Below are 25612 nucleotides of genomic sequence, written 5' to 3'. Positions count from 1 at the left end.
ATCAATAATAAGAAATTCTCTACGTGACTTGAGCCGCTCTTTTCTTCGTTTGCGGTGTCATTTTATTGGAATAATTGAAAAGTAAAGGAATATTACTTAAATCAGGGGTGATTGTGTTCCGGTATTTTACCGAATTTCCGGCATTTACGGACGTATTTCCGGTATTTTTATGTCGAAAAATACCGGAATTATGTTTTTTTTTATTATGCTTTTTTCTCCCTACCTCCGCAATTTTTTAAAAATTATATAATACTCATCAAATATACCTGCAAGAGCCTTAAGATGGACACCTATCCCTTAAGATGGATAAATGTCAAGATAATTTTGTATAACACCAGCTCAAAAGTAACTTTGTAACCCATTAAAATTTTAATCAAATGTACACACACTATTTTGACACCGACTATTGAACTATTAAATACTATGGCATAGGTGCACTTAAGTAATAGGGGCCAAAGATTACCCTCCCCCCCCCCCCGTTCTCGCTTTGAAACTTTCAGGTATTTTTTGATGAACCCACAATCACCCCTGTTAAATATTCCATTCTGACCCAGAAAAGTTATGTTGTCTTTTTGAGTGTATTTTGAAAAATGCACAGTTTTTTTTTTTTTAAATCTGTTATTTAGACTGTAGAGGTTAACTTCAGGAAGACGAAAACAATGAATTTTTCCAATTTTTGTTATAAGAAAAAGCTAATACAAGATTTTAAGTTTAAAGTTTCTTGAAAGCTTGCTCGTGAGAAACAAAAATCTCCCCTTTTTTTACTTCAGGAAAATGGTAACAAGAGGAAGAAATGGTGGGGGGGGGGGGGGGGGGGGGGGGGGGGGGAGTGTTAAATGTTACTCGAAACAATTTATTGCTCGTAACACTTTATATATGTTTCAGAGTTTGCTTTGATTTCCCAATTTTTGCAAGAGTTCTGTTCTTCAAACGAAGCATTAGAGATTTCCGTTTTCTCGCTTTTGCGAGTAGATAATCTATCCGACAATTTTAGATCACATGTTAATCTATTCCTTATAAAAGGTAAGCGAATTTCATTTTTCAACATTTGGGTTGGACCCTCAACTTATCCAAACATAGTCTATAATGCATTTTAAAGTATTTAGTTTCAAATAATTCCGGTTGGGAACCTCTCCCACCTCCAATCTGTAGTCGAAAAGTGCGAAAATGTTTTTAGGCGGGAGAGCGCTTTAATATCTTATCCCTTTTCCTGATATCACCAAATACGTTTAGAAATACATTTTTAGACCTTAATGTTGGAAACTTTCTGGGCCAAGCCCCTAGCCCTACCTCCCCTCTAACGTAGCAAATACAGTTAAAAAGCATATATTTAGGCTTTCAATTCTGAACACTTTCCTGGAGAAAACTCCCACCCTCTCTTCTAAAGTCTCAACATCTAGCTTAAAATTACGTTTTTAAAGCTTCGATACTTCAATATCAATTTGTGAAAACAGCATTTGAGTCCTGATTTCCTTGATCTCCTAAAGTGATCAATTGTAGCCTAAAATACGTTTTTAGGAGCTCAATTTTGGAATTTTTCCGAGATAGATATCTTAGTCGCCCTCCACCTCTCAACTGATGTCTCCTAAGATTATAATTGTCTCCTAAGATTATATTTTTTAAAACATCAATTTCGAAAAGTTTCTCTTCACCCCTTTTCCTTACGTCCCCAAAGATAGCCCAAAATTTTCTTTCTTAGAAATTTGCGTGAGTAGGAGAGTTCGCTAACCCTTCCTTCTAACTGATAGTCTAAAATGACATTCAGCTTTAAGAATGATTTTTAGAGGGAAACCTCTCTCTGATCCCTCTTCCTCCTAACATTATTAAACAAAGCCCAAAGTCGGACGTTAATTACGGAAATTTTTCAGGAGAGAAACGCTTGGGGCTTCACAACATTTTTTAAGCCATTAGGGAACTTCTCAACGTCACCAAAGACAGCCTGGAATTGCGTTTTTGAGACTTCGGTGCTGAAAATTTTCCAAAGAAAGAACCCAAACCTTCCCCTTTCAACCAAACCACCAAAGATGCCCTTAAAATTGATTTCAGTTTAAAAAAACATTTCAGTAAGAAACCTCAGTGCCCTTCTCTCCCTTAACTCCTACAACTGCGTTAGAATACGCGTGCAATTGCGTTTAAAATTTTCGCATTGAATATCCGACCACTCCCGATTTCCTTGACTTCTTCGAAGTAGGCTAAGCTGCATTTTAAAATTTCGTGAAATTTCCTTTCTTTGCCTAGATCCCCTAACGTCAACAAAGAAGCACTAAAAATAGACTAATTTTGAAAAAAAAAAAAAATCTGGAGCAAACCCATACACACACAACGCGCCTTTTCTAATAACTTTACTAAAATTGCGGTTTTTGACTGAAATTTAGCAATTTCTCCAAGTGTGGGCCCTTATCCCCCCCCTTCGCCGCTTTTTTCTTTTGAAAGTATATAGAGAATAATAAGGTCTTATTTTTTCTTCAATTAAATTGCTAGTTTTAATTTAAACACGTTTGAGAGTTTTGTGTATAAGCTATTTCACAACGAAAGGGCGGCAAATTGAGGGACCGCCCCGGGCGGCAAACACTGTAGCTACGCCACTGCTTAGAGGTTTTCAAACTTTTCCAATTCGTGGCAGCCTTCTAAGAGTTAGAATTTTCTCATGGCAACCTAGTCATTAATCTCTCTATACTGGTCTGTAGACCTGGAAATCATCACTCGCCACTCGTAAATTTACGCTCAGCGGTAATTTTTTTTACCAATTTTACAAAAAATTAATGCTGTGACAATTTGCGATTGCAAATGTAAAGATTTTGTCCTTTAACCCCCGGGGAGCAGTAACTAGCCGCATCCTGTTCAATATAGCTACATAAATGACCTAATCACCAAACTGAAGCATACTGAGGGCATTAATATATCTATGTTTGCAGACGATCTTTTCATCTGGACCAAGGCAAAGAGCAGAGAGAACTTCCAAGCCCAGAGCGATCTCCTCGAAGGCGCTATGAACAAAGCCCTGAAGGCCTTCCATTCATGGTCCTCGGAAAATAATATGATTATAAGCAACTCAAAAACTGTATATCAGTTTTTTTCACTTAGACACGAAAATGCAGACTTTAGTCTTTGAATAGGCGATGATACGTTGCAGAAATTGACTGATACCACATACTAAGGAGTGGTTTTGGACAATAAATTAAGTTTTAACGCCCATGTGACCTACGTTAAAGGAAGAGTAGAAAAGAGGCTCCCAATGATGAGACGCTTAGCGGGTGTGAAATGGGGATACTCCCAGTTGACACTTAATAGGACTTGTAACAACTATATTAAATCGGTCATTAAATACGGGAGTGAAGCTATGATTACAGCCGCAAAAGTCAAGATTAACTCTTTAGAAAATTTCCAAAACGAGGCACTACGAATGATCTCTGGTGCTGTCAAAACGACAACTATCCTAACCATGCAAATCTATACCGGTAACGCTCCCATTGCCTCAGAATTAAAGAAACAAGCAATATGTTCGTATATCAAACTAATCTCTTCAAATAGAGCGTACTGGACTAACTACACTTTTCCTGTAACACTAAAAACTCTGGTGTCTCCAATGGATGCCTGTAGACATGTATTCAGATTATCTTATAGAGAGCGATAACTTGGTTAACCCCCTCTACTTTACAGACATCAAGAGTCATTTACATGTCAACAATCAAAATAGAAAGGACATCTCGGACACCATTCTAAGAGCAAACGCACTGTGTATGCTCCACGAGCAATATCCTGAAAATAAATAGCTGAGAGTTTTCATTAGCGGCTCACTTTGATAGAACAAAGCTGGTGCTGGTGTATTTAATAGTAATCTTTTTTCCGTCCGAGAACCTGATGGTTCTCACCCAACAAACTTTGATGGAGAGATCTACGCCATTTTCATTACGCTTCATAATCTTCAATCTAGACTAAACGACTTCTCCAAAGCTGTAATCTTGACTGATTCCAGAGCAGCTATTTATGCAGTTACAAAGATACAAATCATCGAATCAAATATCATCTCAGAAATTATAAAGAACGTGATTCTTCTAAGATCTGCAAATAAGATCATTATCTTCCAGTGGGTTCCCTCACACGTGGGCATCCATAGAAACGAAAGGGCTGACTCCCTGGCCAAGCAAGATTCTCTAGACCGCCAAATGAATTGTCCTATTCTTAGAGAGTCACTTACTCGTTACTGCAAAAACCAAATTCAAGATCAACTTACGGCCATAAATAAAAGCCAATTCAAACAACAGACCTTGGACCGAAATTCAAGAGATGTGGAGGACTTACTGTAAGAAACCTCGAGCGGAAGCTGTGGCCCTTTTTAGGCTGATTGCCTGGCTGAGCACCTCCACAAGATAGGTATCTTAACATCTAGTACCTGTCTAATTTGCGGTTCTGGAAACATGAATGCTGCTCATCTCCTCTTCTTCTCGAAATTTGACCCAACTGATCAGAAACTAAAATTGCTTGTAAAGCTTTATTGGTCTGCGCGATCTGTCATGGACTCCCTGAAATGACTTTCTCTTTGCCTCTGGTACAATTGTGAAATCCTCCTCTTTACAGATTTCTTTTTGATTTTAAATTGTTGTTTTTGTTGTATGTTCAATTGTTTACTGTAGTTGCTTTTTCTGTTCTTGGCTACCTTTTACATGGATTAATATCTTCCTGAATAAAGACATATGTAACAACATATTTGTCCTTTAATCCGAGGGAAAAAAACAAAAAACAAAACATTATTATCGTATTAGTCAGATATTGAAAGATCCTTTCTTTTTAAATTTCAGAATATTCCGGTGATCAGAGTGAACTGAGCATGTGAGTTTTTTAAAGTCCGACTTAACATGTAAATATGCTGAAAATGTTGCTTTCTGTCTAATTTTTTAAAAAAATGTCAGGTATTACATGGTAGAATTGCCTTCCTCGCTTATAAAATACAAATATGTTTTATGTATTAATCTAACTTTGAATCTTTTCATTGAAAAGAAAAGCATTATGGTTGATGTTGATGGTTCAAGCTTCACTCTGGCATAAGACCATCCATTTAAGTCTTAAAATTAAGCCTAAGCAGACGATTTTAGTGAGTACTAAAAATAAAAAAAAATCTGGAAGTTCGAAAATAACATTGTGCAAGTTCGAAAGACTGTCTGCTTTTGAGTAAGAAGTTTTAATTGTTTGTAACACACATTGATTTGGTTTTGTATTTGATCAGGGTAAAAAAAAAAAGAAAGATTTGTCAAAAACAAAGCTTAATAACTTCAGATAAAAAATTAAAAGGCTAGTACTTTTGAGCTGAAATAAAAAATAAGCGTTAGAAGCACAGAATAGCTATAAAAATAGCATATTCTGATCTTGTTATTGCAAGGAAGCCCTTTTTCTACACTAAAGATGGGATCATCTGTATAACCTTTACCTTTGCATAATATTACCAGCCCCGAGAATCATCCCTGAACCACGTGTATGCAGTTTTTATTGCTATTTCCTGATTCTAACGCTGAAATTTTATTTATTACTTTGGATATTTTTTCAATTTTTAAATGTTCGTTATAAAAAGTAAAACAGTCCTTTCTATGGTCATTGTAATCCTCATATATATAATAGCGAATTCACTGATCGAGTAACGCTCTGACGGAATCAACAATGAAACTCGCGCTATAGCATGATAATTTTATAATATTTTTTGGTAATGTTTGAAATGCTTTATTTTGACAAGGCTGAGGGTTAAAATTTCAACTATCAAAATATCACCAAACAAGTAATTGCTTCATTCAAATGTAGAAGCAATTTTCACCAATCACACCTTGATGGGCGATGTTCTAGTGATAAAATAATAGACATTTTGGATAAGGTTTACATTATTGACTTTTTTTTTTAAATATATATTCCTATTCCTATTCAGAGTCACAACTGACTACAACTGTATTTATGTCGAGGACTGCATACTAAGTGCCTTGTCTCCATTATTTTACATACCGATAGCTGGCAGCACCATCACCGGATCGAACAGTTAATGAGAATTTAGAACTAGTCCAGGAGTTAATAGCTACCTGGTGCTAGCACCCCCAGAGGTATCGTTTCACTTGGAGAACATTGAGACCACGAGCATATTTAACGTCGCCCAGTCCCCTTTAATGACGACGGTGGGTCTTCGACCATCGAGGTTCGAACCCAGGACCCTAAGGCCCCCTAAGGCCCCGAATCCGACACTCTACCGATCAGGCTACCACGGCCCCTTAAATATATATAATGAAGCAAGTTTCCTACTGTGCATTTGGTTGTTTGGCTTGAGCATCCACGTCGTCATCTTTCGGCAAAAGACGGCCGTCTTTTGCCCTGCAACATTACGGATTTCTGTTGGCGTCATGGCCAGCCTGCCTGGATCTAAGGAAAGCACTTTCATCGGTTGTGCGTCTACAGGATTCTGGAAGGAACAAAGAAAAAAAAGTATTGCTGACCACTGTTCATAATTAAAGTTATATCTACATTTAGTTAGCAAATAATTCGGGTTATCTAAAAACAATTTTTTTTCGCATTGCAATGGAAATCTCAAAAAAAAAAAAAAAAAAAGAAAGAAAGAAAGAAATCTTATCTTATTGTTGACGTCTATCTGTCTGACGCTTCATCTCATCGAAAACCACTAGATATTGAGAGTAGAACTAGGAACCCATTAATTTTAAATTTCACGACGAAGTAATTTAACCCGATATCATCATTGTACGACGTTAACTATCAGATGTATTTACAGCGTCAATGGGGTTGTTTCTTTCGGTTAAAAGTAGCACTTTTAGTCACTGAAATTGATAGAATAAGTAAAAAAAAGAAAAAGAAAGGAAAACATGGACCCAGAAAATACTTTCATTTTCCCTACAGTTATTTTTTTAATTAATTTTTTAAAATGTCCAATTTTTCAAACAAGGCGTGGTCTTGATGACGTCACAAATGATGCTCTTTGGCGCATCTTTCTTCCGCGTTTCCACGTTATGATAATCAAGAAGCGAATTAAAATTGCGCGCTACGCTTGCTATCAACCATATCATTGTCAATACACGTGAGTAAAGATGCGAATTAAATATTTTGCTCTGTGAAAATGGCGACACTGAATGGCATTTCATCATTTGTGATGTCATCGACAGAAACGTAAACAATGAAAGCGCACCGATTTAAGTAATTTTTTAAAAATATTTAACTGAAACAAATTATTTAAAAAATGGTCAGATCCTATGTTTTTAAGCATGCTCTTTCAGAAAAAAAATGCTTTTAAAATTTTGGAAACGACCCCATTAGCATTCTTTTACCAAGGCTTCACTCAATGCGCGTCTTATCAGGCTCAGTCATTTCTCAAAAGATCAAAGGCGCCGACTTGCCCGCAAGAGTGCGCTGTAGTATAACCGGGCGATCCTTTGTTTACATTGGTTAACGTATTATTTCTGCTGTTAAAAGGGACGCTTTTTCTATCCTTAACGTAAAATTTCATTGATATGGTTAACCGATGAGTAGTACAGAGCGAATTGATGCCGGAATGGCATATCAGTTCTGTTTTTCAGGGAAATTTTCTTTTTCTTTTCAGGTGAAGCTGATCCCAACTCAATATTCAACTATTTCTCATTGGCTTTCGCTTCTGGCAAAATATACGGATTCATCCCTGAAACTTATATCTTATTTTAAATTAAATTAAATAAATACTACTTGCATTTTTTGGGATTACGCAGGGCCTGATTACCGCACAGGCATCCTAGGCTGGGCCTGGAGCCCCCTCTTCCTTAGGGGCCCAAATGTTTTAAAAACTTATGCATCGCAATGAAAAATCTTGTATTTTTTGTGAAAATAATCAAATTCCTCTTTTGGATAAATGTTAAACATTATTTTAACATTGTTTCGCTTTGACTGAAAGTGATGAATACAAGGGCGTCTTCAAAGCATTGTGATACTAGGGCCTCACGTTTAATTAGTCGGTCCCTGGGATTACGTCTAACATTTTTAAGACATTTAATGTGAGTTAATATTGGGAACGGTTTAAACATTACTCTTCTAGAAAGGAATCCTTGCTGTTTATAAATTATGTTGTCTTTTACTGCATATTTAAAAGAGGTATTTAATGGCACAATTTTGACAATAATCATTTTATTTCACAATATCGGTATGAGTGCAATACATATTTTCTCTTTGGATATTATTTCGTTATAGGCATGTCACTTGACTTGGTGAGTTTTCTCTCTACCTTGGCGAAAAATGAAAAAGATTACACTTACATCATCGTCGGCGAAAATTAAAAAGTAAAGCTTGCATCGTCATTCCCATGCTATGATTGTTCCTTTTTCTAATTTTAAAAATTTACACACTTTCAATTTCGATTTATGACTCGGTTAACTTATTCAGCTGGTTATGTCACATAATGACGAAGAACTTAAATTGATTTGGCGAAATATTTTAACGAGATTTCTGATGCTATTTTAAAAGCTCGTTTTTTCTTTGGCGAATTATTTTACTTCGTTTTGATTAAAAATTGAAAGAAAAAGACAAAATAGCATATTGTTTCGACAAATAAATAAATTAGATCATCGGAAAGCATTCAAAGTTTTATTACATAATCCTCCCATTAAATGAAACGAGACACGAAACGACATTAAAAGTAACGACATTTCAGTAAAATGTAGAACAATCCGCTAAACAAACTATGTTTGACAATAAGAAAAACTTTTTTTTATTGAAACCAAGAAAACAAATAAGGGGGCAACAAATAAAATGAAAAATAATCGCCAAGATTTGAAATGCGTCGTGATGCACATATACATATGTAATCCTTTGGCGTCACAAAATTTGACAGCATTATATTTCTTACCATTTAATATTCACTTTAAAATCATGGGGTAATTATCTCCTCGCGGAACATGTGAAACTCGCGAAAACTTTTTCTATTGCCAAAATTGCTGCCGCCAATGTTTGTTCTTCTGATACTTTGATGGAACTTTTACTTTTTTTAAATTAATTTATACATTTATTTGGCGAATCATTTTGCACTTTAATTGATCTTTGTCTGGACAGAAATGTTGTTGCTTCCTAGTAATGTTTAGTTTTGATTTGGCGGATTACAAAATATCTTAGTTTAATTTTCAATAATTTTTTTTTCAGTTTAATAACATTTTTTATGCTACTTAATGGCTTTTTTTTTAAATTGATCTTTAACAAAAATTTAAAAGTTTGTGGAACTTTCCATGTTTTTTTGTGGCATAATTAATTTATGTGGCGAAGTTTCTCCCCTTTAAATTTCCTCACAATGCGTAAAAATTTAAATACCGTTTACCTTTTCAACAGGTTTGTTTTTATTTTTTAACTGTTATTATTATTTTTATTGAACAATCACGATTGCTTATTGTCCTCACTTGACCGTCTTTGGCGTCTGGTTCCTTTTCCAGCTTGAACCAGGCGCATCTGCAGCACCACCTCTCACCGTCCTCTGCAGGCGGCGCGACTGTTCCGGTCATGAGCTATCCGCTTCTCTTGGTCGGAGGCGTCCATGTCCTACACACACGCACACTCACACACATACACACACATGATTTTACACACATACACTCACACACGCCTACGTGCATACACACAGGTCTACGCACACACACAAGCCTACACACTTACACACACAACTATGCACACGTAACCGCCCAGGAGGAGAGGCAGGCTTGGGGGAGGGGGGGGACAGGAGCCGTTTCTAGAAACAATAACTCCAATGAGTAGGGTTCTGTCGCCGTTCGTGATTGCGAAAAACATAATTTGAATTCAAAATTTCAGAATTCAAATTAATTTTCTTTTTTATTTATTTTTTCAACAAGCAAAAGTTTTGTTCTAAAAGAAACTAGAATGAATTTTTTTTATTATTTTGTTTTAAGTCTGGAATGAAGGTTTGCAAAAATCTTAAAATGAAAAGCTGCCATCTTTTCCTTTTTTGAAATTTTTATTGGCATGTTTTTCCTGGCGAACTAATTCATTATTGTTTCAATGTACTTTTAAATGATTTAAATTTCTTGTTCCTTAACATACAACGTACTCATTAGTGATATAAATTGTAATGTATAATGATCGATACTAACCATCAGTTTCATGGCAAAATTTTTATTTGATACTGTTTTCTACATAATTTTCTTTAAAATAATTGTATCTTTATGCATTTTTTGTGCATTTTATTAGTTCTTATTGTGAAAAAAAAATAAAGATATCAAATTGAGCTATTCACCATTTTCAGAATATGTCTTAAAAAATAACTAATTTTGAATTAAACTTTAAAGTAAGAAAAAAAAATTACTAAAAGCTTTTTGAATGTTTCCATAAATACATTTATCAACTAAATAAAATATCTGGCGCTGCCTGGGTCAGTAATAATTAAGAGAAAAAATCGCTACTTTCATTTGTTTTCTGTTTTAACGGATAAATATATTTATGAGTTGTGCTTGATGAAGCATATGTAATTAACTTTTGCATAATAAAACTAAATTTTTTTTTTCCTTGATACAAATTATTGAGCACAGTTCATATGTTTAATAGACAGTATAGTTTCGTCCATAAGATGCAATGTTTAATTTTATAATACAACGCATAATTTCATTCAGAACCAAATTTCCAATATTTGTTTTTTATTAATTGAAAGCAGAAATCCTCCCCCCCCCCAAAAAAAAAGTTTTTTCAAAACATTTTATTCACATACGTTTCAAACAAAAGACTTCTTCTTAAGCTCGTTTGAAATTGTTATTTAATGTATAAATTGCAATAAATGCCAACTCTTATTTATATTTATTGAAGGTTTGCAGTTACATTACTCAAATAATTTTGAAAATGCTTCATTTAGAAAAGGTGGAATAATTTATCATAAAATTTTTTCATACACGGTATTTACATTGATTTAACTAGATGAACGTCCTTCTCAGTTTCTATTCATGTGATTTTGTTTCAAAAATTAATTTTTCTTAAAAACAAAGTTTCATATTTTTTCACTTTTAACCTAAAATATCTTTTCAAACACTTTTCTTCAGGAAGAAAAAATCCGTTTTTAAATTAACTCAAATCTGTTGAACTCAATTTTGAATACCTATTCTGTTTAAAAAATAAACTTATCTGATGTTTATACGTTAAAAGTTGATACAAAATCTTACAGATGTCGCTGGAGTCTGACCGGGTTTTTTTGTTTGATTGATTGATTATTATACTACAACTTTTATTGAAATGACTGAGCCTGATAAGACGCGTATCAAGTGAAGCCTTGCTTTCACTAACTTAAGAGTTCGCGGAGTGGGCGAAGAGCAGGGCGGTAATTCCAAGCTCGTCAGCTTGCGAGATCCAGATATTCGTTAACGTGATCGGTTGTGATGTAGAAATGTAGCAAAGTAGTATTCTAATCTACACGAACCTAGCCGCAAGCTAAGTTAACCCAGGCGCATCAGCTGAAGATCAACCATTTTGGATCGGAGCGCGTGTTTGAGTGGTTGTCTTTTCTGGCGAATTATCGCGTTTGGAGATCATTTACCTCGAGCGATTATTCGCTGCAGACACACGTGAATTGTTTATTAAATAAAATTTTATTTACGGCAAATTTGGCGAAACACGAAACTTTGCTGTTGTAACCCTAGCTCCGCAACAATGAAAAGTCCAATTCAAAATGGCTAAACTAAGGCTGATGCGTCGGTCTATTCATATAGCGGTTTTAGGTTGAACTGAACCAACGCAGGCGAAGTACAGTGATGGAAAGCGAAGCGAGCAGAGGACGAAGGCCCCTAATGTATTGTTATTATACGCGAGTGTATTTTGCCCTCATATTAAAGAACTAGAATATCATTTAACACGGTATCATAATTGCGAGTTGCTTCTTTATAAAGATTTCTCTTAAAATTTTGCCATGTTCAAAAATATAAGTATACTAGCAAAAATACCCGGCGTTGCCTGGGTCAGTAATAATTATGAGAAACAATCGTTACTTGCCCTTGTTTTCTGTTTTAAGCGAAAGAATTTAAAACAAACCTTTTTGACGTGATTAAAAATCGAGCTTCTTCCTTACTCATTAAACTAAAATAGCAATAAGTATAAAGAACAAAATAGTATTCAATTAGAAACGAAAGCACGACATTCAAGCATATACAAATTATAAGAATTTCCGAAATATGAAATTAAACCTTACATGCTTAAAAAGATTTATCTGTTAGTACTTTTTTTTTTAATCTAAAACCTTCTCTGTATGGCTATTGATGTACGAACTGTTTTAAAAAATGTAGCCGCCCGTGTTCCCCTTGCACTTGCTTTAGTTATTTTGGGAAATTTCAATTTTTGTGTGCACTTGGTGCGGTTTAAAATCTTACCAAATTTGCGAGAATCATTTTGGGATAATACTCCCAAATAATTATAATACCCCCTAATAATTTTTAGTATAGAAAATTGTTGCCAGATGCTGAGATACTTTTGGTCAAAATAAAATGGCGCTAAACGGTTTCATCCGAAATGTTTCCAAAATAAGTAGTAAAATTTGGCGATTGTTTGAAATCGTACAAAAAGAAAAATTAATGGAAGTTTTTGTGCGGTTTATGGATTTGCCTAATTTAGTTGTTGAATTATTTTACACAGTATTTTTTTAAATTTTTTTTTAAGTATCTTTGATTGGCGATATTTTGTTTATATGGTGAAAGTTGAGAAACATTATTACGTAGTCTTTGGGCTCAAAAACAGCGACAGTGGAAAAAACTGCCAAATGCATCAGCTACTGAAATCTGTCTGAAAAAATTCTGGCGATATTTCTGCTGGTTGGTTGGATATAGTGAGCAAGTGTCCAATCAGCATAAATAATAATAATAAACCATTAATTACATAAGTTCCGTTTAAAAGTAAAATGATCAGCCAAATCCATTTATTTTTAGCCAATCTTGTGGGAAAATGTTACTTTAAGATTTGACTTGAGAAAAGCTTCAAAAAGTCAGTCGAAACGCAAAAATATTCAACAATACAACAATTAGGAGTTGAGATGACACACTAAATAATAACTTGGGTTGATGAAAGCCTTCGAACAGGGAACAAAAAAGCTCATAACTCGTTTTTTATACAACTTAGAAACTTCGAACAGATGCTATCTTCAGCAGAAAAATTGGCCCTTTCGATGGACATAAAATGTTAATATGTGCACGTTTTTTCCACCTCCATATTGGGGCATTTATGCGAAAACTGGGACTAAAATTGGAATAAAAAGGGAACTATCAATCGGATTTTTTTCGAACTGGTCTATAAACCTTCCCAGTACCAAACTGAACAAACGGTGAAAGTTTCAGCCAAATCTGCCGGGTAGTTTCTGAGATCTTAGGGAACAAATTTACCAAACTCCATTTTTATATATATAGATGAGAGAGGAATGTTTAACATTGATTATTTTTTTTTCATTAAACACATGTTTCACAACAGGAGTTTTTTTTAAAAAATAAACACAATGTTAAAATAGTTACCAGTATCTATACCAGTATATAAATAGAGAGAGAGAGAGGGGATTTTGTATGCTTTGAAATTGATTTGCTAACTTTAAATTTCAACAAATCAGTTTCTTAATTATTTTCTTTTGCCATCATCACCAACAAATCTGAACGTCAAACGTACAACTTTACTCAGTACAACATTACAACGGAAGCATTGCCTTAATTATGGGAAATCACATGTTGCTATCTCTTGATTAGGAAATGAGGTAAATCATTTTGTTTACATTTTGTTTCGCCGCGCAAGTAAATTGAGTAATATATACAAATTCTGCATTTGAAGTTAAGCAACTTTGAAAATGAGCAACTTTCTCATTTTAGCAGTGGAAACGTACTCGCGCATTTAAAGTATCTAGTGTGATTTCGGGTCAATGTATTTAATCGAATTCTTAGTTAATAGCTGTTTTAAGCCTATAAATAAAATGTTATAAAATCAGGCTAATCCTAGAATTTAATTGAAATTTACGGTTTAATTGTTTGAAACGAATTGTTTACATTTTAACCGTCAACCATGAATTGAACGATGTAGGAAATGCATTCAAATTACTTTTAAAGTTATTTGAGTACGTCAAAATTAAATCTTTAAGCTTCATCTTGAAGTATATCGACATGTGACAGATTTCTTCAATCGAATGCTTTTTTCTTACAAAATTCACCGCAAATAATCCTAATGAAGCTTGGTTTTTATTCATTTAAATTTTTTTCTTAAAATCAGACAAGTATGCCCTTAAACAATCTTCTCTCCATCCCAACATGGACAAACTTGCATAATACGATATCTCTTCAAAAGTTGGAATCCGTCGTTTCGACACTTTCGGCCACCTCGAAAAAGATCCCCAAGAAAAAAAGGAAAGTGAAGTTTTGCAAGCCAGCATTGGTCAATTGGCCCAAAGAAATCACCGACTATGACACCGTCGAGTTGATGGAAATTTATTCTCGGTACGTTCACATGGAACTTCTTTCTAAGAAGAGACGAAAGAAGACCCTGCACAAGTTGTTCGAAATGCTCTTCGAGTATTATCAAGACTGGAGTCATAACTACTTTCATTCGCAAAGGAAAAGCAGTACATGAAAATAGAAACTGCCTGCACTTGTGGTAACTTGAGATAGTAACCATTGTCTTTTAAATTCAAAGCCAAGAAAACAATCAATTTTTCGCAAAATCACTTCTTTAGATTTCTTAACTAATATCTTTTATGCAGCTCATTCATGAAATAATAAAACCCTCTCACAAAAATAGTCTTTCTTTTAACTTTTGCTATCTCTATTTGGGGAAATTACTATCATAACTATTCGCCAAATTAGTCCAAACAAACGCTTATTTGCTTGTCAAACGTTGCCAAAAAAAGAAAAACTTTATTAAAATTTAAAAATACATATACTATAAATAGAAAAGTCATAGTTAATCCCCCCCCCTCAAAAAAAAAAAAAAAAACGAGAACTATTTACTGTTTCTCATTATGGTTTTGTTTCGGCTTTTCTTTCTCTTTTTTTCAAGCAGTCATTTTCACTACTCAAATGCAATGAACCTTAAAACAGATTAGAAAGTATTGTCGCAGATTTTGAGGGGGGGGGGGTCATGACCCCCATGATCCTCCCCTCCTTACATCCACTTCTTACTGTTTCGATCAAGTTTTTTATTTTTTTCGAGCCAACATTCCAATATTGTTGCGGGTTGGGGAGGGGGGGGGGGTCATGACCCCCATGACACCCCTCCTTGTATCCGCTACTGAGTGTGGCATAGCTTAACCACGGAAAGATGGCGGATGAACTTAAATCGGAAACAAACCACTGCATTTTATAATAGGTTGGATCAGAGAGACTGCACTTGCAGAGAACTCGCAAGCAGTAGGGTAAAGCACCAGTAACAGACCAGTAACAGATAGTCATAAGTTTGATTTTAAATTATAAGAATTTTAGGCAGGTAAAACTGATGTTGTTGCGGCCCATGAATACGGTGCAACTATCTAGTGTTTATCAGCATGAATTTTATGAGCCAGTTGGTATTTACAAGACAGTGGTGGAATGTTGTGAACAGCTACCACGAGGTCAGCTATTGTTTCATGTTCATTTGAACTAAATAAGGCTTTAGTTCTAAAAAAAAAGAACTTATGCACATTTTGAACAGAGAAAAGGAATTTTGTCGAATACTCATTCTTTCCTCGTCCTATCTGTTACTGAGTATCATCAGATTTTTCGGTGTCTGTTACTAGAGGACGGGCTTTTTTTCGAAATTGAGCAAAAAAAAAAAAAAAAAAAGAAAAAAAAAGATTAACTAATTCGGAGGATCCAGAAACATCCAAACTTTAGCTGAGATGTAGTTGCATGAGAGAAACACAGTTTAAAGATTTTAAATGCATTAAGGGGTTCAGAAAATTGAGTTAACATGAGAGTGATGTCTTAAGCAGGTCTGTTACTGGTGCCGTTACTCTAATGGTTTTACTACTTACGCGATCCCGCGAGTATTTTTTTTTTTTTTTTTTTTTACAAAATGAAGTGATCCGCTTCTGCTTCCAATTCATGTGATATCTACCTAAATAATTCTTTAAACGTAATTCTTTTTTTTAAAAGAAGAGGGAGAGAAAAGGGAGAAAAAAGTTTATAATGCTATCTTGTTGAATCTTGCTTGTATTGAGTGTGTTCTAATTTGTAAAAGTATTTTTAGCTTAGTAAAAGAGTCATCAAAGTTTGCATGAAATTTTTGTTAAATCAAATTGCAGTTCGGAAATGACGCAGCAAATGAAAACAACTTCTCATGTAACACTCACCTTAATGTACTGCAGAGCTTCACTCTCTTCGTTTAATGTTTCGTGCGTCAAGCTGCCAAGAAAACATTCTCTGTTCGTCAAATCTTTGTAAGCTATGGTCCTCTGAAAGTAAAGAGCTTGTTAATCAAGGGGGAAAAAAGTAAAAAGCACTTCTGAGGGCCAACAGAAGTGAAAACTTGAACAGCTACGTGTGTATTTTTTTAATCGTCAGCAAATATTTTAGTGTGCAGGAAATGCTTTCAGATGGAGTGCTTTTTTTATTCATTATTATAAATTACTGGTACAAAAATTATTTTATAACTAGCCGCCAGGGTGGCTAAATTAGCCGCCTGCGGCTGTTCGTGCAAACCGCCGGCGGCGGGTTGATGTACACCACCTTCGGTGTGTACTTCGGGGGGCTTCGCCGCCTTCTTGCCGCTGCCTGATGCCCAGCATAGACCTTGCTCGAACCGCCTGCTGCTGGTTTTTGCGGCACCTAATTTTCTCGAAGAACCGCATGGATACTTTTGGGATTTCTTCCCGTATTTGCCCTCTGAGACTGCTTAAGCTAGTGAGAGAATTTAAATTGATGTTTTTGGGACGTAAATTACATTCCTTTAAAAGAAGAGAAGAAAAATCATGACATCAAAAAAACGCGCTTTAAACCATTCGAAACATAGTTTTTCTTGTGCATCGAAAAACGCACTTCTCTTACGACGCCACTCGATTAACTTTCTCTTTCCCTGCGTGTTTCCTGTCCGCGAGTCACTTCCGCTTTGGCCTACTGCCAGCAGCTCCGGAGGAATGACTGAGGTAGAAAAATAATTTTTTTAATTGATATCTCCGCTAATTAAAGTCGCACAATTATAACACCTAGCTAAACATGTAGCCAGGGAAATTACGAATTTATCCATACCTGATTCGATGCTCAGTTTTCTATCGTTCATTAGGAGTCGCGATGACATAGATAGTCACATACAATCAACTTTTATTAGTTTTAGATTTTCATGTAATGTGCTCTTGTACATGAAAAATAATGCATACTACATGCCAAAATTGCAATCTATTGCTTAAAACGTAAATTTACAAATACATGAAATTTGATTAATTGGTATTCCTTGAAATCAATACCGATGAAACTTAAGAATTTTCATTCACAATTCTTCCATCACCATCATTATCCTCATCATTATTATCATTTTATTCCTAAACTGATACCGTAAACCGGGGTTACTTTGATACAGGTTTCGCATATTTTGTATTGTAGCACCCTCATTTTTCAGGATATTTCAACAATTCTTGAACCAAACGATACCTTAACATCTCAGCTTTAAATTGCCGTTACTTTGAATAGGGAGGGAGGGGGATCATTTTTTTAAAAATTAATGTTACCCCATCATCCGGGGTTACTTTGTAACAACGTGTTTTCTCCATCTAAAACGACTGTTTCGGTGGTTTGTAATAAAGTTACCCCATCCAAAAGATAGCCTGAGTTTTTTTTAATAACAAAATTCAATTTTTCCATTTTTTTTTTGTTTAAAAACCTGGTTTAAACTGAAAAATGGTTCTTAAGTCACGTAGAGTGGTTCCTACCACTCTAAGCATGCTCATCTAGCAGGAATCAAGTTTGAATCAACTAAAAAGAGATAAATTCATAGGAAACTTCTTTTAATATAAAACATCAGTTGGAAAAAGCTTGAAATCACATCAAGCGTGTTTTTTATATGTAAAACCACAGCCATCGTAATGTTTTTCTTTATTTCGACAAAAAAAAAAAAAAAATATATATATCAAGGTAATTTCACTTGATTAGAATGAAATAGAACTTGAACTAGAACTTGAAAAGAATAGATTCAAAAATTATAAACGCTCGAAAAGAAATTAAGAATAAGGCACAGAAATCACAAACTTTTTAAAATATATGAGGCACATGAGATCTTTCTCATATCGTGAACATTATCCAAGGTGCACTCACAGCAGTCTTTGATCTATGGCTTCAAGTCAACTGAAAACAGTGCATTCTTCTCCAGGTATTATCCTTGGGATTCGAATCCTGCAGCAGATGCGGCCATGTTCAGAATTCCCCATGTATCAAAGTTACCCCTTCAACTTGTGTTGTTTTATGTTTTAATTCATAGTAAATCGTAGAATTGAATTATAGAAATAAAAAAAAGACAAAATCATCTTAAATAGTTGTGTAATCAGAAAATAACTCACCCGAATTCAAAAGGTTGCTCAGTTGGTGGCACCAGAAGAGGTTAGGACAACAAACTGAAAACAGCTGATATCACGGATAACACATAAATCAGTGATGCCAAAACCATTTTACTGTTTCAGTCAATTGGCGATGTCAGCGCACTCTGAAAAGTGATTCTTAAAACCCTGAGACCACCAGGGGGTCGCCAATTGTAAAATTAATCCCGCCAGAACGGTTCAAAAATAAAAAACAGGTTTTTATAAAGTTACCCCGTCAGTCTAAAGTAACCTCGGTTTACGGTATTATAAGTTTATGGTTACTAAAATAGGAAGTAAAAAATTTGGATTCGAATCTATTTAAATATCTTGTAAAGAACGCATCAATTGTAGTTTTGTGTCTCGTTGTGACAAGATTGCGATCATTGAGCATCGTTAAATCAAATTCTCTATTTAAAATTTAATTTTAATGGTAGCTTTTTATCACCTGCAAAATTACTGTTGAAATCCTCCCCCAAAATCATTCGCAAATCATCAAATCCCTTCCCAATTTTATCTTGAAGTTGGAGAAGCGTCTTTCGAATTAATAAATAAGTTTTCATACAATTAATTCTTCTATTGCGCTAAAAGACTCAACCGGTGAAATGTAAATGGCAATTACATATCTCGAAATTTCCCACAAACTTTGAGAAGAACCTGAGAAAGTATTTTTTTCAGATTAAAAAAGAACAGACTTCAAAAAATACCTACGAACTAAAAAGCAAAAAATAACTGATTACACTTTTACGTACGATTTCCTACCCAAACGTATAAAACAAATTCATTTTACGATTCCAGTACAAAAATCAACTAAATACCCAATTATTAAATAAACACTGATTTTAATTACTATACGATGAATTATTTTAAAACCTAACTAATTATATACGATCTCTTAATTTTTAATAACCATTTGAAGTCGGGCCTCCTATAAACTACTACCTAACGTACCTGAGTATGTTTAGTTTTAAAGACTTTCGCGTTTAATTAAATTAGTGTTTAACTCAGGATTTGGTGGGTTGTCAATTATGTTAGGTACAGGGGCGGCAAATAGGGGGAGCGAGAGGGGGCAGTTGCACCCCCAAATTTTTCACTAAGAATAATAAAAAAAAGGCTAAATTCAATTTAGATAACTTAGAAAATTATTTGCTTGCATTTTAAGAACAGAAAAAACATATGGAGAATAATTGCTAGCCTTAACTTAAGAAGTAATCTCTTCATATGGGTTAAATATTTCAAAATTGTGTACTCTATGTTATGATAGTGCATCTTCTATGAGATGTCCGTAGTGTTTAGACTGCGCAATTTTTACGAGTAAACTCCATGTCATTTTACATAAATTTTTATGCTCATATTATAACTTAATGTTTAGCTAATAGGTGTTCATTGATTCCTTGTACTAGAAGCATTTTAGCAACTCGATGCATTATATGCTTTCTTAGAAACTCTTCGTAAAGATTTGCTCTTTACGAAAAACATCCCACGTCACAAAATACATCAACAAATATATCTTGAGGCTCTTTACTCGACAATGTCTGAGTGACACACGATGGTATTCAAGAGTTAAATCTATAAAAGCCCCCTGGAAGAATGACTGGAAAGCGACCTTTTCAGTGATAGGAAATCTGATGTCATTTTAAACTTTATTTATACTGCGGAGCGTTTTTTGAACAATGCTACACTCTATCACAAAAATTTCAATCCTCTAACCTTAATTCTTGGATTGACATTTGAAACTCTTAGTAATTTTCGCACTAATGCATGCTTGAGCCTTTGAACAAAGTGTAAAACTTTGACAGAACTTTCCATAACAGTTTTTACTGCATGCCAACGAAGAAGAGGTGACAAAACCACACGAAGTTTTAGTCAAAATATTAAATCACTATTTTGAATAAAATGATCAGTTCAGTTTCTCAAGAAATTGAGACAGGATTTGATGAGATATATTTATCATTGGTGTGTTCAATATTATGTAGATCTGTTATAGAAAGCGAAAAAGAAAATATTACACTTATAAGTAAAATTTATAGCATGAGAGAAGAGGAATTGTTTTGTGAATTGCGATTATACTTTTTAATGACGCTAAATAAATACTAGCCCAATTTAAAAAGTTTTCTTTGTTACTTTAAAGAGCGGAATTTGAAGGAAATGTGTTTTTTAATCTAACTTTCTTGATTCCATTCTTTTTTGACTATTTCAATCAGGTCAGTCATTTTATAGTAGATAACATTTGTGTCTCAACTTCAATATTGCTTTATTGTTCTTAACATTAAAACCATTTTATTATCACTTCCTGTTAACCAATATGTATTTTATACCGTACTGAGGAAATTCATACTCAAAAAACCATTGAGAAGGAATACTAATGGAGGGAGCCATAGCAAATGTCTCAGTGAAATAAGCTTGGGACCCAATGTTTCCCAGGTCAGGTGACTTGTTTGGCTGGGAAGTTGTCGCGTTTTGGCACGCAATCGCTCTTTTGGCATTAAATTTTTTTCAGACGACGCGACGGCGCTTATTATGAAGTCGGGACTACAAATCAGAGCAACTCTGGCTCCAACTCCTTTACTGCATAATAATAAATAAATAAATAAATAACTGATACAAATACAGGCCTATCATTCAAACACCTTCTCCACACTTCTTTCCGGATTTTAAAATATAATGTTTCATGTATTTTGATGTTTATTCCCTGAAATGACGGGCATGTACAAATAGTTTAAAGTGTTCTGTTATTGACTGAAAATTAATGGATTCATATGATGAAATGATTTCATACGCAGGCATACTAGTATTTAAATTGAAGCATAAAAATAGCAGATCTTTATTCTTGCGCATCTGCTGTTCACAGGAGCTTGGCGAGAAGATACTCGCCAACAAAGCAAATGTACACAGAATGCTTAAGAGCCGTTAAAATAATTACTAGTTAAGTAAAAAGTTTTTATGGAACTAAAATGTTATTTACACTCAAGATATACAATGTTTTATAACTTTTATAGATAAAATAAGTACAAAAATTTAAAAATTACAGACAACTGTGGAATATGTACTCGTTGAATGCATATAAATGTTATGTTTTCTTTATTTAGAAGTAAAAAACATTCGTACATGCTAAAGAAAAGTTACTGGACCTCCTGGTGTAGCTTTTCCTCAGTTTACAGTGCTAGAATACTGCACTATTACTATAAATCTAATTTTTCCCTTCTACAGCTAAAGGTTGTTATCATGCATGGCTTCAGCTAAAGAAAACTTCTTTAGCGGTTACGGTCAACTCGAAATTGCTCCCCATGTCACATGGTACTGTTGCTTGCTGTATCGGGATAGTAGGGTTGCACTCTCTTCATCTATTCCTTCTCAATGCAAAAAACTCGACCCCCCAAACGAAATGCTGAAATGCCGCCCCGTTCATGGAAGGCTCTGACGCTCTGACTTCAAATGGTTATTATCAAATGGTTATTTGTTAAAAATTAAGAGATCGTACATAATTAGTTAGGTATTAAAATAATTCATCGTATAGTAATTAAAAAAAAACTCTAATTTGAATTCCGAAACTTTGAATTCAAATTATGTTTTTCGCAATCACGAGTTGCGACAAGACTCTACTGGTTAGAGTTATTGTTTCTAGAAATGGCTCCCCCGCCCAAGCATGTCCCTCCTCCTGGGTGCTTACGTGTATATAGTTGTGTGCGTGTGTGTGTAGGCTTACGTGTGTGCACGTAGGCGTGTGTATGTGTGTAAAGGCGTGCGCGCGTAGGAGACTGTGTATGAGCATGCGTGTGTAGGACATGGACGCCACCGCCCAGCAAAAATGGATTCCGGGGGACAGTGCTCAGGACCAGCCGCGCCGCCGCCGGTGGACGGTGGTGCTGCAGCCCTGGTCCAAGTTGAAAAAGGAACCGGAACATCAAGGACTGTCAAGTGAGAACAATAAGCAATCGTGATTGCTCAAAAATCAGTGTTTATTTTATAATTGGATGTTTAGTTGATTTTTGTATTGGAATTGTAAAATAAATTTGATTTATACGTTTGAGTACGAAATCCTACGTAAGTGTAATCAGTTATTTTTTCCTTTTTAGTTCCTAGGTATTTTTTGAAGTCGGTTCTTTTTTTTATTTGAAAATAATTTATTTTTCGCTTTTTAGTGGTGTAAATATAAAATAAGTACGTAGGATAGAGTATGTGGTACATTCCTTACGTACATCTCGAGTGAGAAACCGTCGAGCACAGGAGTCTGTAAACAGCTAAGATGAGTAAAATAGAGAAAGAAATAAAGCACAGCGTCTCGGAAACTTCCGAAGACTGTGTGAAGAAAGGTTTTTTTCAAATGCGCCATTATTTACAAAGAAAACTGTCTTCATCATCAGTTTGACTTTATCAAAGTATGCTTTCCGAAAAAAAAAATCACGAGTCACTAAAAAACAACAGAAATCGCTTTAAATTTGCCCAAAGGATTTGAAGAGTTTTCTTGATTTTTCAAGGATCCCATTTGCAGATACTGACCTGATGGCCATGGGATCACCTGGGAAGAATATAACTTTTCAAACGAAAAAAAAAAACTAATTTTTCGAATTGGTCAATGCGTGTTTGAGTTTACGAGGGACATACATAAAAAGATTCCGACAAATTGAAAACGTCTTTTTTGAAGTCGGTTTAGAAAAGAAAAAAATCTGAATGCGCATAACATTTTATACGATTGGCACTAAAAACTGATCTTTGTTCCTCTCCAGGATTTATTTGTGCACTAATTTAATTAGAACCATTTAAATATCAATGACTTTCCTAACTATTTTATGTTTCACAATAATACATGTCACGTAACTCGTGAAAAAAGTCACATTTCTCTTTACTTGGCCCCGTTATAGATCAACACTAGAAACAGAGTATCTACTGTGATTTTGTATATATGAAGATGAAAATACTACTAGAGCAATGATACTAAATGAATTTCCAGGTTTGCTGCAGAGGAGTCTTCATTCAAAATTTGCGATATGACTACTAATGATTAATACAGGGGAGATATTTAGGGGGGGGGGTACGCCTCCAAAGCAAGAGGCCCCCTAAAATGGAAGAATACCCTTCAAAACACCTCCCCTCACCCTTAAGGGGCACCTCTGATTAATATTATTAATTTATGGTACTTTCTTTTAAACTGAATAAAGAAAGCACCTTTGTTTTATGGGAGTCACTTTCTTTAACAATGGATTTTATATTTAATCGTTTAATATTGAAATTAAATGAAGTTTACTGTTTTTTGTCCATTACTTTTTTCTAAAGAACAAAGGTGGTGAAGCAAAGGTTTGGGACCTAAGTTAGATCACTCCTATCCATTAAACGAAAAAACATAAAAATCTGTTCACTAAGTGAAACGCTATGAATTTATAAACAAAGCGCGAGGATGAAATTTCAAATGGCACCTCGATTTCTCTAGGATCATCTTATACCCGGACTTGAAGATCATTAGACGACCGGGAGAAATGTACCGTTTCAAACAGAAAAAGAATTTTCCTAATCGGTACAGTCGTCTTCTAGGAATCGGGTAGCATAGTACATAAAAAAATTCTAACGAAGTCTGTTTAGTAGCATTGCCATAACTGTAAATTAAACTAACGGCTTCTTGAAACATTAAATCTAGAATACTTGTCAAACTTCAAAAAATCGGACACCAGTTACGATATATTTATTAAGGAGTATAAATTTAATCGTCGGAAGTGGTCGGTGGGGGGGGGGGGAGATTTTTGTCTTCAATTCCCCTTGAATTGAACACTAAAAACGGAAATATTAAAAAAAAAAAAACTTTAATGACTAATGAAGTTATTTATTAGAAATTTTTTTTTTATAATAAATTAATTAATTCAACTATTTTTGAAGCAAAATCCATTTAATATACTGGTTTACTACATGAGTGAATACATTAGAAAGGCTATGATTAAAATTAACAGACGGGGCCGTGAAAACCAAATATCCCGATGTGTGAGAATTAAATATTGTTCATGACAATATTCCTCCGTTGATAAAATGCCCCGTTCAAGCCAAAACCACGTGACCTGTGACGTTTCGCCCAGCCGACGAAAGCTGGTCTACGTAGCCACAACGTATGAAATTTAAAGTTTCTTAGATTTCTCCGGAACCCCTCATCAGATCCAGACAAAATTAACACGGGACCATCTGCAAAGTATACTCATCCAAACAAAAAAAGAATTTTTCAATTCTGTCAAGTATTCTTATAGTAATACGAAAACATACATAAAAAGTCGCTAGACGAAATCATAACCTCCTTTTCTGAAGTCGGTTGAAAAGAGGAATAAATGAATATTCGAATATGAGGTTCGAACTCGCTATTTCCGAGTCCGCAGTCCAGCGCTTTAGCCATTCTGATGCCCAATGTGCCTAAGAAGTTTCCTCTTCATAAACATTAATAAAAAAAACCCCATTGGTATGACGCATCAAAGGGGCTTCATGATAAGGTTCATGTCAATTAGTTAATCAATTATGAACACTCAACCGTTAATAAGTTTATTAAAAGAAGCTACTATAAGTGGCAACCTAAGTTCATGGAAACAGGGACGTCCCGAACTTAAATTTTTGGAAGGCAGAAATATTTAATTTTCCGAATGGTTAGACAGTATTTCCGAACAAGGCAATTTTTGGAAAGTTACGGTTACCTCTCTTTGGGGCGTCTCTGCATGGGAGGTTTTCTGCTCAGAAATGAAACTAAACTTTTTACAGTCAAATGGAATACTTAAAATCCTACATTGAATTGGTGCTAAAGATGTCAATTCCTTTTGACACTACTCTGCTGAAAGTCGGAATGCAACGAGAATCATGAAATCTAAAGAATATCGTGGAAAGTCAAATGCAAAAGGTTAAATCTGTTTCAGTTTCTGCTGTGAGCCAGGATTATGAAAATTTATTGGTACAATACAGCCTGCTTAACGGACTACACAATTTGCCACGAAAAAGAAAATGTTCTAATAAGCGGGATATTGCATTATCCGGGATCAAAGTAACAAATTACAGGTGATTTGGTACAATGTGAATTTATTATATAAAGCGGGAAATTCTTTAACCAATATTCCAATAACCGGGCTCGATTTTATTGGTTATAGCCATCATCGTTGTCCCCATCATCCT

At 34.7% G+C, this 25612-nt stretch overlaps 1 protein-coding gene across 1 annotated transcript in view; it reads right to left on the bottom strand.

Annotated features, from left to right (window-relative positions):
* Positions 1 to 25612, bottom strand: part of LOC129223984 (uncharacterized) — a 141766-nt gene that overhangs the window by 15537 nt on the left and 100617 nt on the right. The window contains exons 4-5 of the mRNA XM_054858376.1: positions 16271 to 16372; positions 6277 to 6433 (exon numbers count right to left, since the gene is read on the bottom strand). Of these exons, the coding sequence (XP_054714351.1) occupies positions 6277 to 6433; positions 16271 to 16372 (259 nt within the window). The remainder of the gene's footprint in view (positions 1 to 6276; positions 6434 to 16270; positions 16373 to 25612) is intronic.

This window comes from Uloborus diversus, chromosome 6, assembly GCF_026930045.1.
Source record: "Uloborus diversus isolate 005 chromosome 6, Udiv.v.3.1, whole genome shotgun sequence".
In the NCBI taxonomy this organism is placed as follows: Eukaryota; Metazoa; Arthropoda; class Arachnida; order Araneae; family Uloboridae; genus Uloborus; species Uloborus diversus.
This window is presented reverse-complemented; position numbering and strand designations above follow the sequence as displayed.